This window comes from Sus scrofa, chromosome 17 (assembly GCF_000003025.6).
Source record: "Sus scrofa isolate TJ Tabasco breed Duroc chromosome 17, Sscrofa11.1, whole genome shotgun sequence".
NCBI lineage: Eukaryota > Metazoa > Chordata > Mammalia > Artiodactyla > Suidae > Sus > Sus scrofa.
In genome coordinates, this window is record NC_010459.5 from 13,569,713 (window position 1) to 13,592,116 (window position 22,404).

At 41.2% G+C, this 22,404-nt stretch overlaps 1 protein-coding gene across 1 annotated transcript in view; it reads right to left on the reverse strand.

The window, feature by feature from the left end:
• The window catches only part of LOC100155289 (ankyrin repeat domain-containing protein 26-like), a 93,374-nt gene that overhangs the window by 59,396 nt on the left and 11,574 nt on the right, over nt 1-22,404 (reverse strand). The window contains 10 exon segments of the mRNA XM_021078249.1: nt 1,290-1,473; nt 3,915-4,116; nt 9,730-9,802; nt 9,896-9,924; nt 10,542-10,649; nt 13,149-13,218; nt 13,312-13,340; nt 16,581-16,650; nt 18,152-18,239; nt 21,572-21,635. Coding sequence (XP_020933908.1) covers nt 1,290-1,473; nt 3,915-4,116; nt 9,730-9,802; nt 9,896-9,924; nt 10,542-10,649; nt 13,149-13,218; nt 13,312-13,340; nt 16,581-16,650; nt 18,152-18,239; nt 21,572-21,635 — 917 coding nt within the window.

A 22,404-nucleotide genomic window follows, 5' to 3' on the forward strand; every position in this document is an offset into this window, starting at 1 on the left:
CCAGGGGCGGTGAGTTCAAGGATTTGGTGCTGCCGCAGTGCAGTGCACTCAATCCCTGGCCCAGAAACTTCCATGTGCCTTGGGTGCAGCCATAAAAGTTACCAAAAAATGTTACTTTACCCAAAGGGCCAGAAATGCCACCTGCCCCCACAAATATACTTATATAAGCTCTAAAAATGCTGTACAGCTTCTGGGATACACAGTGCTGGTTTTTAAAATATATACATACAGAAGTACATACGCACACATTTTGGCTTCTACAACCTGGCGACACATTTCTTTAGGTTTTTGGTCTCATACCTTTTAAAAGGAGTCAAAAGCTTAAGGGCAGAAACTGAAGGAAGAAAATGTTGAAAGGAAGTGGCCTTCTTTAAGCACAAAGATAGTTATCCCACATGAACCATTCAAATTTTAAATTAAATGATAGCTGAATTAATCAGAGCAAAAATACAGGCAGGTAAGTTGTTGTGAAAGAAAATTCCTTTACACACCGTTCACTCCATCATAGACTAAAGGCACCGTATTTTAATTTAGCCTGTATTTTCACATAAAAAACTCAAAATTGGAATTCCCTGGTGGCTGAGCCAGTTAAAGATCCAGGGTTGTCACTGTTGTGGCTCGGGTCACTGCTGCTGTGTGGGTTCAATCCCTGACCCAGAAACTTCTGCATGCTCTGGGCCAAACAGAGCTAAACAAACAAACAAAAAGCCAAAATGAAGCCCTGGATTTGAAGTAAGAACATGATTTGGTGGAGTTCCCACTGTGACTCAATGGGATCAGCGGCATCACTGCATGGCTTTGGTCTGGTCTGGTTTGGTCTCCGGCAAATGCGGCTTGGAGTTGCCTGGGAATTCCATATGCTGCTGGGCGGCCAAGAAAGAAAAAAAAAGAAAAGCAAAGGACAAAGTAGATCTATGCCCATGAGTGGGATTGCTGGGTCATATGATTGTTCTATGTACAGTTTTCTAAGGTCCCTACATACTGTTCTCCATAGTGGTTGTACCAGCTTAGAATATTACTTTGTTGAATGGACCCAAAATGCCAATCATTACTTTCATGAGGAAGCTCAATTTACCTAGCATTCCTCCATTCATAAAATATATACAGGGCTCTTAGAAGCCAAGAAGTGCAAGTGAATAATTTAGCTGTAAATGGCAGGGTTCATATTTAGGAGGAGATGACATTTTATTTGTTTCAGACCTACATGATACATATTAAATCAAAGGGATATGAGAAATAATACTGGTGAAATGGTGTCAGAATGAACATTTCACCAAGGATTAATTTACCTGGTTCAGCCTGTCTCTCACAGCCTTCAATTCCCCTTGTAGTCCTTCGACAGTGAGTTCAAGTTGCTGTTTCAATTCAGTTTCTTTACTACATTGCTCTTCTTCTCTTCTTAACTGCTCTCTAATTTCTTCAGATAACATATCTGCCTTTTTTCTTTGCTCTTCTTCTTGTTTTAAGGATAATCTGTGGATAAATATGCTTACCTTAAAATGTGTCTTGTTAGAGAAAAAGTTCATTCAATGATCTGGCTCTTCACACAGTGTAATATCCCAATGATATGTCTGTCTCTGTTCTCCAATTATTTTTCACTTCTAGGTCTCATGGTTTTAATTTTTAAATTTTTTATTATAGTTAATTGAGAATGTTCTATTTCTCCTTACAGCAAAGTGACCCAGACATACATGTATATACATTCTTTTTCTCCTATTCTCTTTCAAAACGTTCTATCACAAGTGAGTGGATACAGTTCCATGTGCTACATACACAGCAGGTGGGTCTTCTAGTGTTAATTTGTCACTTTGGTTTCTTCACAGAGATAGTAATACTTAAAAGATAGCAATGAGTGAGTTTCTGTCATGGCTCTGCAGAAATGAATCTGACTAGTATCCATGAGGATGCAGGTTCGGTAGCTGGCCTTGCTTGGTGGGTTAAGGATCCCACATTGCCATGAGCTCTGGAGTAGGTCAAACATGCAGCTCGGATCTGGCATTGCTGTGGCTGTGGTGACGGCCAGGGGCTACCAATCTATTTTGACCCCCAGCCTTGGGAACCTCCTTATGCCATGGGTAGACACTAAGAAGAAACAAAAAAGCAATCAAAGAAAAACACTTTGCTACTTAGTAAGTTTTAATCAGTAGTAACCAGTGAATAGTGCCAGAAGTTGAAATTTAAAATTATTCAGGAAAATTAGAGGTGAAAACTACCCTTTGTTCCCACTCAGTCATAATGACTCTCCATTAGAAGAGAGAATGCAGTTACTAACTAAAAGAAGCTGTTGTTTAGAAACAAGTTTATAAGTTCACTAGAAATGACCGTGCAGCTTCCTGAACTATTCCGTGTACCCCCAAATGATTTATAGCGCAAGATAACATCTGTAGATGTCTTTTGCATCTACAAGTCCCCACATCTATAGTGCACGATATCATCTGTAGACATCTTATAGAGAACATCTATCTGGGGATTACTACAATCAAACTAAGCTAAGGAGTCTAATATCTATGGCTGTATTATTTGTTTTTCTTTTGGGCCCACACTGTAGCATGTGGAAGTTCCTAGCCCCATACCATACATCACAGCTGGGGCAATGCCAGGTCTTTACCTCACCAGACCAGGCCAGGGATCAAAATCTCACTGCCACAGAAACAATGCCAGATCGTGATCCTGCTGTGCCACAGCAGGAACTCCCTGCCCTGTGCTTTTTATGATTTTTTTCTTTTGAGACACTTTCAACTTACCATGTTAAAAATAATCTATTTAATGAATCATTTTAAACCCTCTTCCAAACAAGACACGATCCATATTAATTGAACAATAAAGAAAAATATGTGCTTTCAGCATAGACCACAGAAGTAATTTCATCTTTGTGTGAGAAATATGTCGACTAATACTCACTTTCCATTTTACTTTTCATCTATCCACATCCACACAGATGTTAAGAAGAAAACTGCAAAGTATTTTAAAAGCTTCTGTCTTGAGAAGAATGGTCATTTCATATGCCTATGGGTGGAAACCTAATGTAATATAATCTTCTCTGAGAACAATTCAGAAATATGGATCGAGGAGTTCCCACTGTGGCAGAGGGGTTAAGGACCTGGCTTGTCTCCATGTCATTGCCAGTTTGATGTCTGGCTCCAGAACATCCATATGCCAAGAGTGCAACCAGAAAAAGAAAAAACAAACAAAAAAATGACAACAGAACTATGGATTCAAGAATTTTTTTAAAAGTTCTTTTACTTTATCCAAATAATACGAGATTAAAGAATTTTTTCCAGAGATCCTGTCATGGTGCAGTGGAAATGAATCCCACTGGGAATCATGTGCTTGTGGGTTTGATCACTGGCCTCGCTCAGTGGGTTAAGGATCCGGCATTGCCATGAGCTCTGGTGTAGGTCGCAGATGCAGCTGGGATCTGGCATGGTTCTGGCTCTGGAGCAGGCCGGCAGCAACAGATCCCAGTAGACCCCTAGCCTGGGACCCTCCATATGCCACGGGTGTGGCCCTAAAAGGTCAAAAGACAAAAGAAAAAAAGAATTTTTTCAAATTAAATAATTAAAAATGACATAAATTCATAGAAAAGGTGTTGCTTGTATCATTAAATACAATACAGAAAAATGAAAAACAACCAAAATTCAATCTGATAAACAAGCAACAAGGTTTTCATAAAGTGGAGGTAGGTACGGTCATGAAAATGACTATATGGAATGATATACATTAAATTATTAGAGGTTTTCACTGTTAAGAACTTGCTAATTTATCTTTAGGAACTCACGGTCCACAATACTAATGACGATTTTCCCCTCTAAAATCCTAGAAGGTAAGATAGCACTTATAAAACATCTCTTCTATAACTGCATCATGAAAACAGTTCAAATGTCTTTAAATAGTAAAACCAAGATGCTCAGTACCTCAAGCTGCAGAGCTCTCCTTGCCACTCTGCCATTTGATGCTCTAACTGGGACTTCACTTCTTTTGTTTCTGATAGCTCCTTTTGTAGGCCACTGATCGTACTTTCCATGTTTTTAACTTTTGCTTTAAGGAGTTCACATTGGCTCTTTTCAAGTTCTAGTGATCTTCTGTATGAAAGAACTGCACCTAAGCTAAGAGAACCTGCATTCGGGAGAAAAGAAAAACAGAAACAAAACACATGAGCAATTCTTGTGGATAAAGGGTGGGGTGCTTTGTACAGTCACTCATCCATAACATGAGACAATACATATTGGATATCTATAATGTGGAAGCATGCGAATAAGCTCTGCAGATAAAACACACAAGACCCCTGGCTCTTGTTCAGCTTCAAGTCTAGTAGAAGAGAGAGACAAACAAAGAAAAACTCAGAGAGGTACTATAAGACAAGAGAGGTCCATGATCAATAACGTAACTGGATGTAGACTGGGTCCAGGGAAGATTCCCCAAGGAGGAGATGACCACACTGAGAAATGAAGGCTGAGCCAGAAGCACGGAGCAAAGAAGGAAGAAGAACACTGTAGACAGTGCACAGCCTGTGCCCACGTCCTCCTGCCATCTGCTCCTCACCAAGACAGAGGAACATGTGCAAGATTCCCTTCCTACCTGAAACAAGCAAAAGGAACACAAACAGAATACATAACAAATGCTTTTCCAGACCAGGGGCTTCAGGCAAGGAAGGACAATGTTCCCTGAAAACACACGAGGTTAGCCTGAAGCAACACCCCAGCTCACTGCCTTGAGAGAATGTCCAGGCCCCAACACAGGCAGAAGGAGCTGACCTGGAGGCCACCAGGCTCCCTGAGTTGACGTGATGACACTGAGAGTCTGGTGGAACCAAAGCAGACAGCACAGGTCAGAACATGAGAAGAGGGAGTTCCCCAGTGGTGCAGTGGGTTAAGGATCCCCTGTTCTCACTGTAGTGACTTTGGTTGCTGTGGATGTGTGGGTTTGATCCCTGGCCTGGGAACTCCCATATGCCACCAGCAGGGCCAAAAACAAATGAATTAAAAAAAATAAATAACTGAATTTTCATAAAACTCATGAAGCAAAAATTGAGAGAACTGCACAGAGAAACAAATACACAATTATATTCTGAGATGGCACTAGCCCTCCCTCAATAAAGTTGACAGGCTGCAAAGCAGCAGGGATATGATAGACCTGAACACCAATATTCTTCTCGAGTAGCCAGAGAACACTTACCAGAAGAGACTATATTCTGGGTCATAAAATACAGCTTAATAAAAGGAGCAAGCCAAAAAGATCTAAGTCATACCGAGTGTGTTCCCTGATGACAAAGCAATGAAACTGGAAATGAAGAATGACAATACCTCTGGAAAACACTCAAATATTTGGAATCTAAATAACCCTTGAGTCAAAGGAGTAATGAGAAGAGGAATTAGAACTCATTTTGAGTGGAACTGAAAGTGAAAACACGTTATCCCACGATCGATGGGATGCTGCTTACATCCAGGGAAATTTATAGCATTGGATGTCTGGTTCAGAAAAGAAGAAAGGTCTCAAATCAGTGACCTTGGCTTGCTCCATAAGAAACCAGCAAAAGAGCACATTAAACTCCAAGAAATCACAAGAAAGGAAAAAAGAAACATCAAAGGCAAAACTCAATGAGAAAGAGGACAAATAACACAATGTGGAAAACTCAGTGAAAACAAATGTTTCCAGGGGATCCCTACGAGGGATAGACCTCTAGCCAGGCCGGTAAGGAAACAACGAGAGAAAGGACAAACTACCAGTTTCCAAAAGGAGTAATGTGATCTTGCTACAGTGTCTACCCATATGAACAGGATGACAGAGTAATATCATAAACCTTAGGGCAACAAATTGGACAACTCAGATGAGATGGGTAAGTTCCTTGAAAGAGAAAAATTACCAAAGCGCAATGCAGAAAGAACAAGTAAGCCAAATAGCCCTCTATCTGAAAAAGGAACGAGAGCCCCAGGGAAAGACCTTCCCACAAAGGAAAATTCTAGGCCCAGATGGCTACGCTGGTGAAATCTACCAAATGCTTTTGGGAGAAATAATACCAATTCCACACAAATTCTCCTCAAACAAGGAAGATGCCTCACAGTGCTCCACTCATTCTGTGAAATTAGCATTATCCTCAAACCAGAACCAGTAAACGGTATTCCAAGAAAGCTATGTCATGAAAACGGGGGTAAAAATTCTAAATAGGACATCAGCCAATTAAAGCCAAAAATACCTTCAAGGGATAATCTGTCCAAATGGGGTCTATCCCAAGAATGCAGAACGCAGGGCTGTTTCGCTCTTTCAAAATCAACTTAGGTCAATCCCCATATTAACAAACTAAAAAGAAACACCATACGATCCTGTCGGTAGATAAAAAGATGCACTTGACAAAACTCCACATCGTCCTGAGAAAACCTGCCAGCACACCAGGAATACAAGGGAACTTCTCCGAGATGATGGAGACCTATGATTAAACCCGCAGCCAACACTGTATCTAATGAGGAGAAACGGAATGCTCCTCCCAGAATACAGGGACTAAGACAGGAACAGCTTCTTCTGCTCCTCTTCAGCACAATACCAGAGGTTCCAGCCAGTGCCATGGTCAAAGTCAAGCAACAGAAGGCATCGGAGGGGCAATGAAGAAGTGAAACTGGCTGCGAATCAGCAGGCAGCATGGTTTCCTAATAGGAGTTAGCGAACTCCGCCTTGTGGGTCAGGCTGCTTGCTTTGGTGAAGTTCTCCCAAAACACAGACACTTCCATAAATGTCTGTGCTGTCTGTGCTACTACACTCACAGCACAACTTCATGGGCTGGTTAGCTGGACAGAGAAGGTGCTGGCTGGCTGCAAGTCTTGAAGATGAACTGTCTTCAGTAAGAGAGTAGTTTAGGAATGAAGAAGCTTCCCAACCTTTGGTCACACCGAAAATCTGAGAGAATCTACCAAAAATCCACAAGACCTACTAAATGAGCTTGGTAAGGTTGGAAGACACAGAATCAATATACCAAATCCAACCATATTTCTATCATCAGAATAAACCCTCAGAAATTAACATTTAAAATATACTAGTTACAACTGCCCTGAAAAAGAAGAAATACAGGTAACCACATAAAAGACGGAGACATCGATACACTGAAAACTCCAAAATATTACGGAGAAATTCAAGGAAGATCTGCAGGAATGGAGAAATGGTCTTTCTCCAAGGCTTGAAAACTCACTATTGTTAAGAAGTCAGTTCTCCCCCAAAGAAATCGGTAGATGCAACATGATCCAGAACTCATTTGCAGAAGACTAGCAGATTTTTCTTAAAGAAAGAGACAAGCTGATTCTAAAGTTCCCCTGGAAAGAAGGGTCTAAAATGGGTACAAGAGGAAGCCAGAGGATTGACTGTGGCCTTTAACCACACAGCAAAGAGAAGCAGCAGCTGGACTGTAAGCGAGGGGCAACATGACAAGACCTAATTTTCTAAAAAAATACCTAATAATGGTGGTTACCGTGAACACCAAGGTTCCAGGAGGGGGAAATGCAGGGCAGCAAGTCCTGAGGTTACGTCAGCATTCTCGGAGGCCAGTGATCAACTGACCTTGGGTGAAGGCACAGGCGAGAAGCCAAGTCAACAGAAAAACACAGTGAGTGGGAATTATCACTGCCCTTTGGCTGAGAGCATATAATAACTCATTATACTTTCATAGAAATCCTTTGTCTCACACTTGAACAGCACAGTAACATATCCATGCAGTACTAGACAAACACCCCAAACATTCATTCACAAATTCATCCACCAAATATCGAGGAACAAAATGAAAAGCAAAAATACAGGACACGATTCAATACTAGTTTCAGCGGAAACGCATCCACCTAGTATCCCTGAAGATGCGGGTTCGATTCCTGTCTTTGCTCAGTGGGTTGGGGATCAGGCGTTGCTGTGAGCTATGCTGTAGGTCGCAGACATGGCTCAGAACCCACATAGCTGTGGCTGTGGCATAGGCGGCTGTAGTAGTTCTGATTTGACCCCTAGCATGGGGACATCCTTGTGCTGCAGGTTGGCCCTAAGAAGCAAAAACCAACCAACCAAACAAAAAACCAGGACAAGCAGACAAAGTCACAACATCCTCTGTTTGCATCATAATTGCACTGTTTTATGTTTCAACTGAAATCATGGTTTAAAGATTATTTTTTTCTAGTACAGTTGATTTAAATTGCTGTCAATTTCTGCTGTACAGCAAAGATAAGTGCACCTTTTTAATAGCACATGAAATGTCAACAGCAAAATTATTCTTGGTTTCCAAAAATTGTTATGTCTACGCTTTTCTCAGTTTCTTATGCTGAAATGTGTTCCTCTATTGCTCTGACAAATTTCTTTTCATGTTTTCAGACTCAGGTTGCTTTGAGAAGGCCTCCTTGATTATGGCTATCTTTCCCCAGATAAATAGGTATCTCTTCCCCTGGAGCTACCTTAGCGTTTTATCGATTTTTTGTAGTCAATTTCTCCACCTGAACTGGAAATCATTTTTTACATGTCTCTTATCTTTCAGACTGTGGAGGACAAGTTCTTTTTGGTGGTGGTTGTTTTTGTTTGGTTTGGTTTTTTGGCTGCACCCACAGTATTTGGAAGTTTCTGAGCCAGGGATCAAATTTGAGCCATAGCGCAGCTCTACCTATCCCGCAAGCCCAGATCCATTAACTGACTGACAGCCAACGGCTGAACACACACTGCCCAAAACCTGAGCAGCTGCAGTCAGATTGTTAACCCACTGTGCTGTAGTGGGAAATCCAGGACCTGCTTTTAAACATCACCTTTGTATAAACAGTCTCTATTTCTTTTACTCAATAACTGTCTATTGAGTCCCTGCTCAATAGTGGGCATAAAAAGAAGAAGAATATAGATAAAAGGTGTCAGAGATGGCTTTCTAGCAATAATGCCTGAAGTCAGTCCACAGTGAGGTCAGTCAGATTCAAAGGAACAGAGGGCAGGAAATGGAGAGGGCAGGCAAGGCTATTCTGAGGCAGGAAGAGAAGAATGCAGTCAGGTGAACATTTGTCTACACTACAGGAAGAGGTGAGGAGGGTCTCAACAGCTGTTCAGATGACAGGAGCAAAGGACAGCCAGAAAAGGCTGGAGATAGAGAGTCAGGCAAAAGTCCGGATATGAATACCTTTTACGTCATTGTAAGATGCCTGGACATTCATTTGCTTTCTAGAGTGGTTCACGGTCCTACATGCACCTGAGACAGATCACTCTAAGTGTCATGGGAAGGATGCATTTGAAGGGCACACAAATAAATGGAGGGATATGAGTCTGAAGGCTTTAATAAGCAAAAAGGCTGGTTCAGGCTCAAACTGACATGTTTCCAGAAATACTTCGCATCCAAAATGATCGGGGGAGAGCGTGTGTATGGCTGGGTCATTTTGCTGTACTTGACAGAACACTGTAAGTCAACTACAATAAAAACGTTAAAAAAAAAAAAAGAGAGAGAGAGAATCCACTTCAACCAGCATTCCACATAATGGCATGCTGCTGTTTGTCTCTATTTAATAACAGGAACCAAACACTGCATAAATGAATGGACAACGAAATCTATGTTTCTTATGCTTGGAAATACCTTTCAAAGCTTAGACACCAACAGTAACATCTACCTTATTTACCTCAAATCCTCCCATTAAATTCAAAAAAAAAAACAGTAGCAGAATCATGAGTAAGAAGACTGTGAACATTTCAACTATTTTAGTGTCCTACTTTTCAGAGTTACATTTGTATTGCGAAATTTACCTGATCTGGACGCTTGCAAATCCTTTGTTCCAACTGCTTTTTTACGAACAACATTTTTCACTCCAACTGGAGGCTGAATGGGTTTGGATTAGAGTTGATTAAAACATAACATACACATGATAAAATCTGTAGTTCTTACTTCAAGCTAAAAGTCTAAAAGCGTTACCTTCGAGTGAGGATGTTTTTCCGGAGAAGCTAAAAGGCAAAACGAACGTGTATCAATTAGCTGTAAACACGAAAGCTAGGTATTCATATATGCAGAGTCAGTACCAAGTAGAGTTCGGCTGCTTGGCTCTGGCAATGAGTGTGTTAGGTTTTGGTGTTCTCTCTTGGGTGCGGGGAGTTAGGACAGGAGCCCGAGAGAAGTATGCATTCATTATAGACCCCGAATAAGAAAGAGGCATGTAGGTTTAACAAAACATGCAGTTAAGATTTCAAAAGGAAGAAATGTTGTTTCCAATGATTTTGCACTAGCAAAGTGCACACACAGCAATGTGAACATGCTGGCTGATGAGGAGAAAAGTCGTTTCCAATCAGAAGAACGGATCATGATCCCAAGGGGATAAAGTGAGAGCTGATGGGAAAATGCAACAGCCTCTCTTTCATGCAATACCGCGGCAGCATGGACCCCATTATACTGCAAGCGTTTATCATCATCTTCAATTTGCTCTCTGATTTAGGAGGCACCCATTTGGGATGGCACTTCAGTTGAATGTACAATTCATTTCTCATCAGAGAGAGTGTGTGGAACTGACCATCTGGGATATATACTTGCAGAGTAATACTGCATAGAAATATTCAATTTTCCATACCCGTGTGGGCCTCTTCTATGCCTCTATTTCTTGGATCCTCTTGTTTAGCCCTCTTAGAGTTGCCTGATCCACTCGCCCAAGGAGGTCTATGAGGCACATCTGAGGAATAATGTAGAGACAATATTCAATATTGAAATATGATTATCAAAAAGGACACAATAAATTCAAATGCAACAGCCGTATTAGATATCAATGATGTTTTGTATTTTAAAATCAGCGTAGTATTTACTGATATAATACCAATTTATCATTTAGGGAATGAATCCGATTCATTTCTTCTGTTTCCACAATCTGTTGGGTTTGGTATCTCATGTCAGTGTTGAAAAGGATCTTAACAAAATATCGGCTACCTTAAAAACAACAACAACGACCAATGCCTCCATATTCAACTTAACCTCACATGCATAACAAATGCCAATACCACCTGTACCTTTGATGCCTGACAGGGATGAGGGGTGGCTGTGGTTGACCCCAGGGCTAGCACCCCTCCTGCTTCCAGGATTCTATGGAGCAGCAATGATCTGATTGGGTTTCAGTGCAAATACACTGAAGCCCCTTGCAAGGCGTTCTCCCCAATTTCCTCGTTACTTCCACAATCACCCACTTCATGTGTTTCTTTCCTCCCTCCTTCCTTTCGCTATGTCTGAAACCTGGGAGTTGTAGTGAATGACTGACCCTGGTGCGGTTTGGAGAACCGCTGAAACAATTCCATTATTTACATGAAATTGGTATGATTTGGATGAATGTGTTATACCGAATTACAGTCAGGTCCTTTCACCGAATACCTTGCTTTGACTCCGTTTCTCCTGATGTCTGCCTTGGAGGTCCCTCTGCTGTGCGATCTATTTGAATAAAGTTATAAAGGGGTTGATGAAACAGTGATGTCAGAACATAATGTGACTCAAACAACAACCATATTTTAACCAGAATTTTTTAAAAAGAGAGAGAATCCTGATGATGAATAACACATTCTAGAGTATGAATTTTCCCATGAAGAAAACCAGCGCTTCTTGGCCAGGCATTGCTTTTCCGACTTCTGTACTATTGGCAGGTAGCTTTCAAAAATAATCTCTTATTGGTATGCTGAGCACCAGCTCAGTTCTGCAGTTCTTGTCTTTTTGTCATTTGTTTATAGCACCAGGAATCAACTGCTAAGTTCCCAGCTTTAAAGAAGGTAACTTTTTTTTTGCTGTGAGCCGCACGGGAAGTCCAAGAAGGTAACTTTTGTGCGGAGACGAATCACCATGCGATGACTAGTACTCATCTATGAAACGCAATCCGTGTGTTGTAAAAAGTAAAGGGCCATTTTTATAACAAGACCGACTTGTTATGATGTGATTATACAGCAAATGCAACACACTAACGTAGAATTCTTTTTGATCTAGCAGCAGCTCGGGTCACTGCAGAGGTGCAGACTCAACTCGAGGCCTGGCACACTGGGTTAAAGAGTCTGGCATTTCTGCAGCTCCAGCTTTGTTTCAATCCCTGGGCCAGATATAGCCATTAAAAAAAAAAAAAAAAAAAAAAAAAAGAGTTTCCCCTGTGACTCAGCAGGCTAAGCACCCAGGGTTGTCTCTGTGAGGATGGGAGTTCCCTCCCTAGACTCGCTCAGCGGGTTATGGATCAGAGGTTGCCCCAAGCTGCAGCATAGGTCACAGATGCTGCTCAGATCCGGTATTGTTGTGGCTGTGGTGTGGGCCAGAAGCTCCAGCTCTCATTAGACCCCTAGCCTGGGAACCTCCATAGGTCCTGGGTACGGCCCTCAAAAATAAAACAAAACAAAACAAAAGAAACAAAAAAATGCAACAACAAGCAAAAAAACCCAAAAAAACCAAAGAAAAAAAAACCAAAAACAAAAGACTGAAATGATCAGGGCCATGCACAGAATCAATCACTGTTAATGAATAAATGCATAAATCCTGGGTCCTTGGAGAACAAGGCTCTGCTTAATATTTTACGAATGGTAGCAACTGAGAAGGGGAATTATCTACAGGAATGGCTTGAAGTTATTCCTATTTATTTTGCAGTTTTCCTGTTACACATCTTCCCGTGTTGAGGGTGAGGGAGTGGGAGGGACTGGGAGTTTGGGTTCGTACATGCACATAACTGCCTTTAGAATGGATAGGCCATGGGGTCCGCCTGGACAGCACAGGGAACTACATGCAATCATGTGTCACAGAACATGACAGACGATGGTATGTGAAGGAGAATGCCTATGTGTGCATGGCTGGGTCCTTTTGCTGTACTTGACAGAACACTGTAAGTCAACTACAATAAAAACGTTAAAAAAAAAAAGAGACAGAGAGAATCCACTTCGACCAGCATTCCACATAATGGCATGCTGCTGTTTGTCTCTATTTTAAAAACAGGAACCAAACACTTCATAAATAAAAGGACAACGAAATCTATGTTTCTTATGCTTGGAAATACCTTTCAAAGCTTAGACACCAACAGTAACATCTACCTTATTTACCTCAAATCCTCCCATTAAATTCAAAAAAAAAAAAAAAAAAAAACAGTAACAGAATCATGAGTAAGAAGACTGTGAACATTTCAACTATTTTAGTGTCCTACTTTTCAGAGTTACATTTGTATCGCAAAATTTACCTGATCTGGACGTTGGCAAATCCTTTGTTCCAACTTTTATTTTACGAACATTGGTCACTCCAACTGGAGGCTGAATGGGTTTGGATTAGAGTTGATTAAAACATAACATACACACGATAAAATCTGTAGTTCTTACTTCAAGCTAAAAGTCTAAAAGCGTTACCTTCGAGTGAGGATGTTTTTCCGGAGAAGCTAAAAGGCAAAACGAACGTGTATCAATTAGCTACAAACACGAAAGCTAGGTATTCATATATGCAGAGTCAGTACCAAGTAGAGTTCGGCTGCTTGGCTCTGGCAATGAGTGTGTTAGGTTTTGGTGTTCTCTCTTGGGTGCGGGGAGTTAGGACAGGAACCCGAGAGAAGTGTGCATTCATTATAGACCCGGAATAAGCAAGAGGCATGTAGGTTTAACAAAACATGCAGTTAAGATTTCAAAAGGAAGGAATGTTATGTTTCCAATGATTTTGCACTAGCAAAGTGCACACACAGCAATGTGAACATGCTGGCTGATGAGGAGAAAAGTCGTTTCCAATCAGAGGAACGGATCATGATCCCAAGGGGATAAAGTGAGAGCTGATGGGAAAATGCAACAGCCTCTCTTTCATGCAATACCGCGGCAGCATGGACCCCATTATACTGCAAGCGTTTATCATCATCTTCAATTTGCTCTCTGATTTAGGAGGCACCCATTTGGGATGGCACTTCAGTTGAATGTACAATTCATTTCTCATCAGAGAGAGTGTGTGGAATTGACCATCTGGGATATATACTTGCAGAGTAATACTGCATAGAAATATTCAATTTTCCATACCCGTGTGGGCCTCTTCTATGCCTCTATTTCTTGGATCCTCTTGTTTAGCCCTCTTAGAGTTGCCTAATCCACTCGCCCAAGGAGGTCTCTGGGGCACATCTGAGGAATAATGTAGAGACAATATTCAATATTGAAATATGATTATCAAAAAGGACACAATAAATTCAAATGCAACAGCCGTATTAGATATCAATGATGTTTTGTATTTTAAAATCAGCGTAGTATTTACTGATATAATACCAATTTATCATTTAGGGAATGAATCCGATTCATTTCTTCTGTTTCCACAATCTGTTGGGTTTGGTATCTCATGTCAGTGTTGAAAAGGATCTTAACAAAATATCGGCTACCTTAAAAACAACAACAACGACCAATGCCTCCATATTCAACTTAACCTCACATGCATAACAAATGCCAATACCACCTGTACCTTTGATGCCTGACAGGGATGAGGGGTGGCTGTGGTTGACCCCAGGGCTAGCACCCCTCCTGCTTCCAGGATTCTATGGAGCAGCAATGATCTGATTGGGTTTCAGTGCAAATACACTGAAGCCCCTTGCAAGGCGTTCTCCCCAATTTCCTCGTTACTTCCACAATCACCCACTTCATGTGTTTCTTTCCTCCCTCCTTCCTTTCGCTATGTCTGAAACCTGGGAGTTGTAGTGAATGACTGACCCTGGTGCGGTTTGGAGAACCGCTGAAACAATTCCATTATTTACATGAAATTGGTATGATTTGGATGAATGTGTTATACCGAATTACAGTCAGGTCCTTTCACCGAATACCTTGCTTTGACTCCGTTTCTCCTGATGTCTGCCTTGGAGGTCCCTCTGCTGTGCGATCTATTTGAATAAAGTTATAAAGGGGTTGATGAAACAGTGATGTCAGAACATAATGTGACTCAAACAACAACCATATTTTAACCAGAATTTTTTAAAAAGAGAGAGAATCCTGATGATGAATAACACATTCTAGAGTATGAATTTTCCCATGAAGAAAACCAGCGCTTCTTGGCCAGGCATTGCTTTTCCGACTTCTGTACTATTGGCAGGTAGCTTTCAAAAATAATCTCTCATTGGTATGCTGAGCACCAGCTCAGTTCTGCAGTTCTTGTCTTTTTGTCATTTGTTTATAGCACCAGGAATCAACTGCTAAGTTCCCAGCTTTAAAGAAGGTAACTTTTTTTTTTTGCTGTGAGCCGCACGGGAAGTCCAAGAAGGTAACTTTTGTGCGGAGACGAATCACCATGCGATGACTAGTACTCATCTATGAAACGCAATCCGTGTGTTGTAAAAAGTAAAGGGCCATTTTTATAACAAGACCGACTTGTTATGATGTGATTATACAGCAAATGCAACACACTAACGTAGAATTCTTTTTGATCTAGCAGCAGCTCGCGTCACTGCAGAGGTGCAGACTCAACTCGAGGCCTGGCACACTGGGTTAAAGAGTCTGGCATTTCTGCAGCTCCAGCTTTGTTTCAATCCCTGGGCCAGATATAGCCATTAAAAAAAAAAAAAAAAAAAAAAAAAGAGTTTCCCCTGTGACTCAGCAGGCTAAGCACCCAGGGTTGTCTCTGTGAGGATGGGAGTTCCCTCCCTAGACTCGCTCAGCGGGTTATGGATCAGAGGTTGCCCCAAGCTGCAGCATAGGTCACAGATGCTGCTCAGATCCGGTATTGTTGTGGCTGTGGTGTGGGCCAGAAGCTCCAGCTCTCATTAGACCCCTAGCCTGGGAACCTCCATATGCCCTGGGTACGGCCCTCAAAAATAAAACAAAACAAAACAAAAGAAACAAAAAAATGCAACAACAAACCAAAAAAAACAAAAAAACCAAAGGAAAAAAAACCAAAAACAAAAGACTGAAATGATCAGGGCCATGCACAGAATCAATCACTGTTAATGAATAAATGCATAAATCCTGGGTCCTTGGAGAACAAGGCTCTGCTTAATATTTTACGAATGGTAGCAACTGAGAAGGGGAATTATCTACAGGAATGGCTTGAAGTTATTCCTATTTATTTTGCAGTTTTCCTGTTACACATCTTCCCGTGTTGAGGGTGAGGGAGTGGGAGGGACTGGGAGTTTGGGTTCGTACATGCACATAACTGCCTTTAGAATGGATAGGCCATGGGGTCCGCCTGGACAGCACAGGGAACTACATGCAATCATGTGTCACAGAACATGACAGACGATGGTATGTGAAGGAGAATGCCTATGTGTGCATGGCTGGGTCCTTTTGCTGTACTTGACAGAACACTGTAAGTCAACTACAATAAAAACATTAAAAAAAAAAAAAAAAAAGAGAGAGAGAGAGAGAGAATCCACTTCGACCAGCATTCCACATAATGGCATGCTGCTGTTTGTCTCTATTTAATAACAGGAACCAAACACTTCATAAATAAAAGGACAACGAAATCTATGTTTCTTATGCTTGGAAATACCTTTCAAAGCTTAGACACCAACAGTAACATCTACCTTATTTACCTCAAATCCTCCCATTAAATTCAAAAAAAAAAAAAAAAAAAAAACAGTAACAGAATCATGAGTAAGAAGACTGTGAACATTTCAACTATTTTAGTGTCCTACTTTTCAGAGTTACATTTGTATCGCAAAATTTACCTGATCTGGACGTTGGCAAATCCTTTGTTCCAACTTTTATTTTACGAACATTGGTCACTCCAACTGGAGGCTGAATGGGTTTGGATTAGAGTTGATTAAAACATAACATACACACGATAAAATCTGTAGTTCTTATTTCAAGCTAAAAGTCTAAAAGCGTTACCTTCGAGTGAGGATGTTTTTCAGGAGAAGCTAAAAGGCAAAACGAACGTGTATCAATTAGCTGTAAATACGAAAGCTAGGTATTCATTTATGCAGAGTCAGTACCAAGTGGAGTTCGGCTGCTTGGCTCTGGCAATGAGTGTGTTAGGTTTTGGTGTTCTCTCTTGGGTGCGGGGAGTTAGGACAGGGACAGGAACCCGAGAGAAGTGTGCATTCATTATAGACCCGGAATAAGCAAGAGGCATGTAGGTTTAACAAAACATGCAGTTAAGATTTCAAAAGGAAGGAATGTTATGTTTCCAATGATTTTGCACTAGCAAAGTGCACACACAGCAATGTGAACATGCTGGCTGATGAGGAGAAAAGTCGTTTCCAATCAGAGGAACGGATCATGATCCCAAGGGGATAAAGTGAGAGCTGATGGGAAAATGCAACAGCCTCTCTTTCATGCAATACCGCGGCAGCATGGACCCCATTATACTGCAAGCGTTTATCATCATCTTCAATTTGCTCTCTGATTTAGGAGGCACCCATTTGGGATGGCACTTCAGTTGAATGTACAATTCATTTCTCATCAGAGAGAGTGTGTGGAACTGACCATCTGGGATATATACTTGCAGAGTAATACTGCATAGAAATATTCAATTTTCCATACCCGTGTGGGCCTCTTCTATGCCTCTATTTCTTGGATCCTCTTGTTTAGCCCTCTTAGAGTTGCCTAATCCACTCGCCCAAGGAGGTCTCTGGGGCACATCTGAGGAATAATGTAGAGACAATATTCAATATTGAAATATGATTATCAAAAAGGACACAATAAATTCAAATGCAACAGCCGTATTAGATATCAATGATGTTTTGTATTTTAAAATCAGCGTAGTATTTACTGATATAATACCAATTTATCATTTAGGGAATGAATCCGATTCATTTCTTCTGTTTCCACAATCTGTTGGGTTTGGTATCTCATGTCAGTGTTGAAAAGGATCTTAACAAAATATCGGCTACCTTAAAAACAACAACAACGACCAATGCCTCCATATTCAACTTAACCTCACATGCATAACAAATGCCAATACCACCTGTACCTTTGATGCCTGACAGGGATGAGGGGTGGCTGTGGTTGACCCCAGGGCTAGCACCCCTCCTGCTTCCAGGATTCTATGGAGCAGCAATGATCTGATTGGGTTTCAGTGCAAATACACTGAAGCCCCTTGCAAGGCGTTCTCCCCAATTTCCTCGTTACTTCCACAATCACCCACTTCATGTGTTTCTTTCCTCCCTCCTTCCTTTCGCTATGTCTGAAACCTGGGAGTTGTAGTGAATGACTGACCCTGGTGCGGTTTGGAGAACCGCTGAAACAATTCCATTATTTACATGAAATTGGTATGATTTGGATGAATGTGTTATACCGAATTACAGTCAGGTCCTTTCACCGAATACCTTGCTTTGACTCCGTTTCTCCTGATGTCTGCCTTGGAGGTCCCTCTGCTGTGCGATCTATTTGAATAAAGTTATAAAGGGGTTGATGAAACAGTGATGTCAGAACATAATGTGACTCAAACAACAACCATATTTTAACCAGAATTTTTTAAAAAGAGAGAGAATCCTGATGATGAATAACACATTCTAGAGTATGAATTTTCCCATGAAGAAAACCAGCGCTTCTTGGCCAGGCATTGCTTTTCCGACTTCTGTACTATTGGCAGGTAGCTTTCAAAAATAATCTCTCATTGGTATGCTGAGCACCAGCTCAGTTCTGCAGTTCTTGTCTTTTTGTCATTTGTTTATAGCACCAGGAATCAACTGCTAAGTTCCCAGCTTTAAAGAAGGTAACTTTTTTTTTGCTGTGAGCCGCACGGGAAGTCCAAGAAGGTAACTTTTGTGCGGAGACGAATCACCATGCGATGACTAGTACTCATCTATGAAACGCAATCCGTGTGTTGTAAAAAGTAAAGGGCCATTTTTATAACAAGACCGACTTGTTATGATGTGATTATACAGCAAATGCAACACACTAACGTAGAATTCTTTTTGATCTAGCAGCAGCTCGCGTCACTGCAGAGGTGCAGACTCAACTCGAGGCCTGGCACACTGGGTTAAAGAGTCTGGCATTTCTGCAGCTCCAGCTTTGTTTCAATCCCTGGGCCAGATATAGCCATTAAAAAAAAAAAAAAAAAAAAAAAAAAGAGTTTCCCCTGTGACTCAGCAGGCTAAGCACCCAGGGTTGTCTCTGTGAGGATGGGAGTTCCCTCCCTAGACTCGCTCAGCGGGTTATGGATCAGAGGTTGCCCCAAGCTGCAGCATAGGTCACAGATGCTGCTCAGATCCGGTATTGTTGTGGCTGTGGTGTGGGCCAGAAGCTCCAGCTCTCATTAGACCCCTAGCCTGGGAACCTCCATATGTCCTGGGTACGGCCCTCAAAAATAAAACAAAACAAAACAAAAGAAACAAAAAAATGCAACAACAAACAAAAAAACAAAAAAACCAAAGAAAAAAAAACCAAAAACAAAAGACTGAAATGATCAGGGCCATGCACAGAATCAATCACTGTTAATGAATAAATGCATAAATCCTGGGTCCTTGGAGAACAAGGCTCTGCTTAATATTTTACGAATGGTAGCAACTGAGAAGGGGAATTATCTACAGGAATGGCTTGAAGTTATTCCTATTTATTTTGCAGTTTTCCTGTTACACATCTTCCCGTGTTGAGGGTGAGGGAGTGGGAGGGACTGGGAGTTTGGGTTCGTACATGCACATAACTGCCTTTAGAATGGATAGGCCATGGGGTCCGCCTGGACAGCACAGGGAACTACATGCAATCATGTGTCACAGAACATGACAGACGATGGTATGTGAAGGAGAATGCCTATGTGTGCATGGCTGGGTCCTTTTGCTGTACTTGACAGAACACTGTAAGTCAACTACAATAAAAACGTTAAAAAAAAAAAAAAGAGAGAGAGAGAGAATCCACTTCGACCAGCATTCCACATAATGGCATGCTGCTGTTTGTCTCTATTTTAAAAACAGGAACCAAACACTTCATAAATAAAAGGACAACGAAATCTATGTTTCTTATGCTTGGAAATACCTTTCAAAGCTTAGACACCAACAGTAACATCTACCTTATTTACCTCAAATCCTCCCATTAAATTCAAAAAAAAAAAAAAAAAAAAACAGTAACAGAATCATGAGTAAGAAGACTGTGAACATTTCAACTATTTTAGTGTCCTACTTTTCAGAGTTACATTTGTATCGCAAAATTTACCTGATCTGGACGTTGGCAAATCCTTTGTTCCAACTTTTATTTTACGAACATTGGTCACTCCAACTGGAGGCTGAATGGGTTTGGATTAGAGTTGATTAAAACATAACATACACACGATAAAATCTGTAGTTCTTATTTCAAGCTAAAAGTCTAAAAGCGTTACCTTCGAGTGAGGATGTTTTTCAGGAGAAGCTAAAAGGCAAAACGAACGTGTATCAATTAGCTGTAAATACGAAAGCTAGGTATTCATTTATGCAGAGTCAGTACCAAGTGGAGTTCGGCTGCTTGGCTCTGGCAATGAGTGTGTTAGGTTTTGGTGTTCTCTCTTGGGTGCGGGGAGTTAGGACAGGAACCCGAGAGAAGTGTGCATTCATTATAGACCCGGAATAAGCAAGAGGCATGTAGGTTTAACAAAACATGCAGTTAAGATTTCAAAAGGAAGGAATGTTATGTTTCCAATGATTTTGCACTAGCAAAGTGCACACACAGCAATGTGAACATGCTGGCTGATGAGGAGAAAAGTCGTTTCCAATCAGAGGAACGGATCATGATCCCAAGGGGATAAAGTGAGAGCTGATGGGAAAATGCAACAGCCTCTCTTTCATGCAATACCGCGGCAGCATGGACCCCATTATACTGCAAGCGTTTATCATCATCTTCAATTTGCTCTCTGATTTAGGAGGCACCCATTTGGGATGGCACTTCAGTTGAATGTACAATTCATTTCTCATCAGAGAGAGTGTGTGGAACTGACCATCTGGGATATATACTTGCAGAGTAATACTGCATAGAAATATTCAATTTTCCATACCGTGTGGGCCTCTTCTATGCCTCTATTTCTTGGATCCTCTTGTTTAGCCCTCTTAGAGTTGCCTAATCCACTCGCCAAGGAGGTCTCTGGGCACATCTGAGAATAATGTAGAGACAATATTCAATATTGAAATATGATTATCAAAAAGACACAATAAATTCAAATGCAACAGCCGTATTAGATATCAATGATGTTTTATTTTAAAATCAGCGTAGTATTTATGATATAATACCAATTTATCATTTAGGGAATGAATCCGATTCATTTCTTCTGTTTCCACAATCTGTTGGGTTTGGTATCTCATGTCAGTGTTGAAAAGGATCTTAACAAATATCGGCTACCTTAAAAACAACAACAACGACCAATGCTCCATATTCAACTTAACCTCACATGCATAACAATGCCAATACACCTGTACCTTGATGCCTGACAGGGATGAGGGTGGCTGTGGTTGACCAGGCTAGCACCCTCTGCCAGGATTATGAGCAGCAATGATCTGATTGGGTTTCAGTGCAAATACACTGAAGCCCCTTGCAAGGCGTTCTCCCCAATTTCCTCGTTACTTCCACAATCACCCACTTCATGTGTTTCTTTCCTCCCTCCTTCCTTTCGCTATGTCTGAAACCTGGGAGTTGTAGTGAATGACTGACCCTGGTGCGGTTTGGAGAACCGCTGAAACAATTCCATTATTTACATGAAATTGGTATGATTTGGATGAATGTGTTATACCGAATTACAGTCAGGTCCTTTCACCGAATACCTTGCTTTGACTCCGTTTCTCCTGATGTCTGCCTTGGAGGTCCCTCTGCTGTGCGATCTATTTGAATAAAGTTATAAAGGGGTTGATGAAACAGTGATGTCAGAACATAATGTGACTCAAACAACAACCATATTTTAACCAGAATTTTTTAAAAAGAGAGAGAATCCTGATGATGAATAACACATTCTAGAGTATGAATTTTCCCATGAAGAAAACCAGCGCTTCTTGGCCAGGCATTGCTTTTCCGACTTCTGTACTATTGGCAGGTAGCTTTCAAAAATAATCTCTCATTGGTATGCTGAGCACCAGCTCAGTTCTGCAGTTCTTGTCTTTTTGTCATTTGTTTATAGCACCAGGAATCAACTGCTAAGTTCCCAGCTTTAAAGAAGGTAACTTTTTTTTTGCTGTGAGCCGCACGGGAAGTCCAAGAAGGTAACTTTTGTGCGGAGACGAATCACCATGCGATGACTAGTACTCATCTATGAAACGCAATCCGTGTGTTGTAAAAAGTAAAGGGCCATTTTTATAACAAGACCGACTTGTTATGATGTGATTATACAGCAAATGCAACACACTAACGTAGAATTCTTTTTGATCTAGCAGCAGCTCGGGTCACTGCAGAGGTGCAGACTCAACTCGAGGCCTGGCACACTGGGTTAAAGAGTCTGGCATTTCTGCAGCTCCAGCTTTGTTTCAATCCCTGGGCCAGATATAGCCATTAAAAAAAAAAAAAAAAAAAAAAAAAAAAAGAGTTTCCCCTGTGACTCAGCAGGCTAAGCACCCAGGGTTGTCTCTGTGAGGATGGGAGTTCCCTCCCTAGACTCGC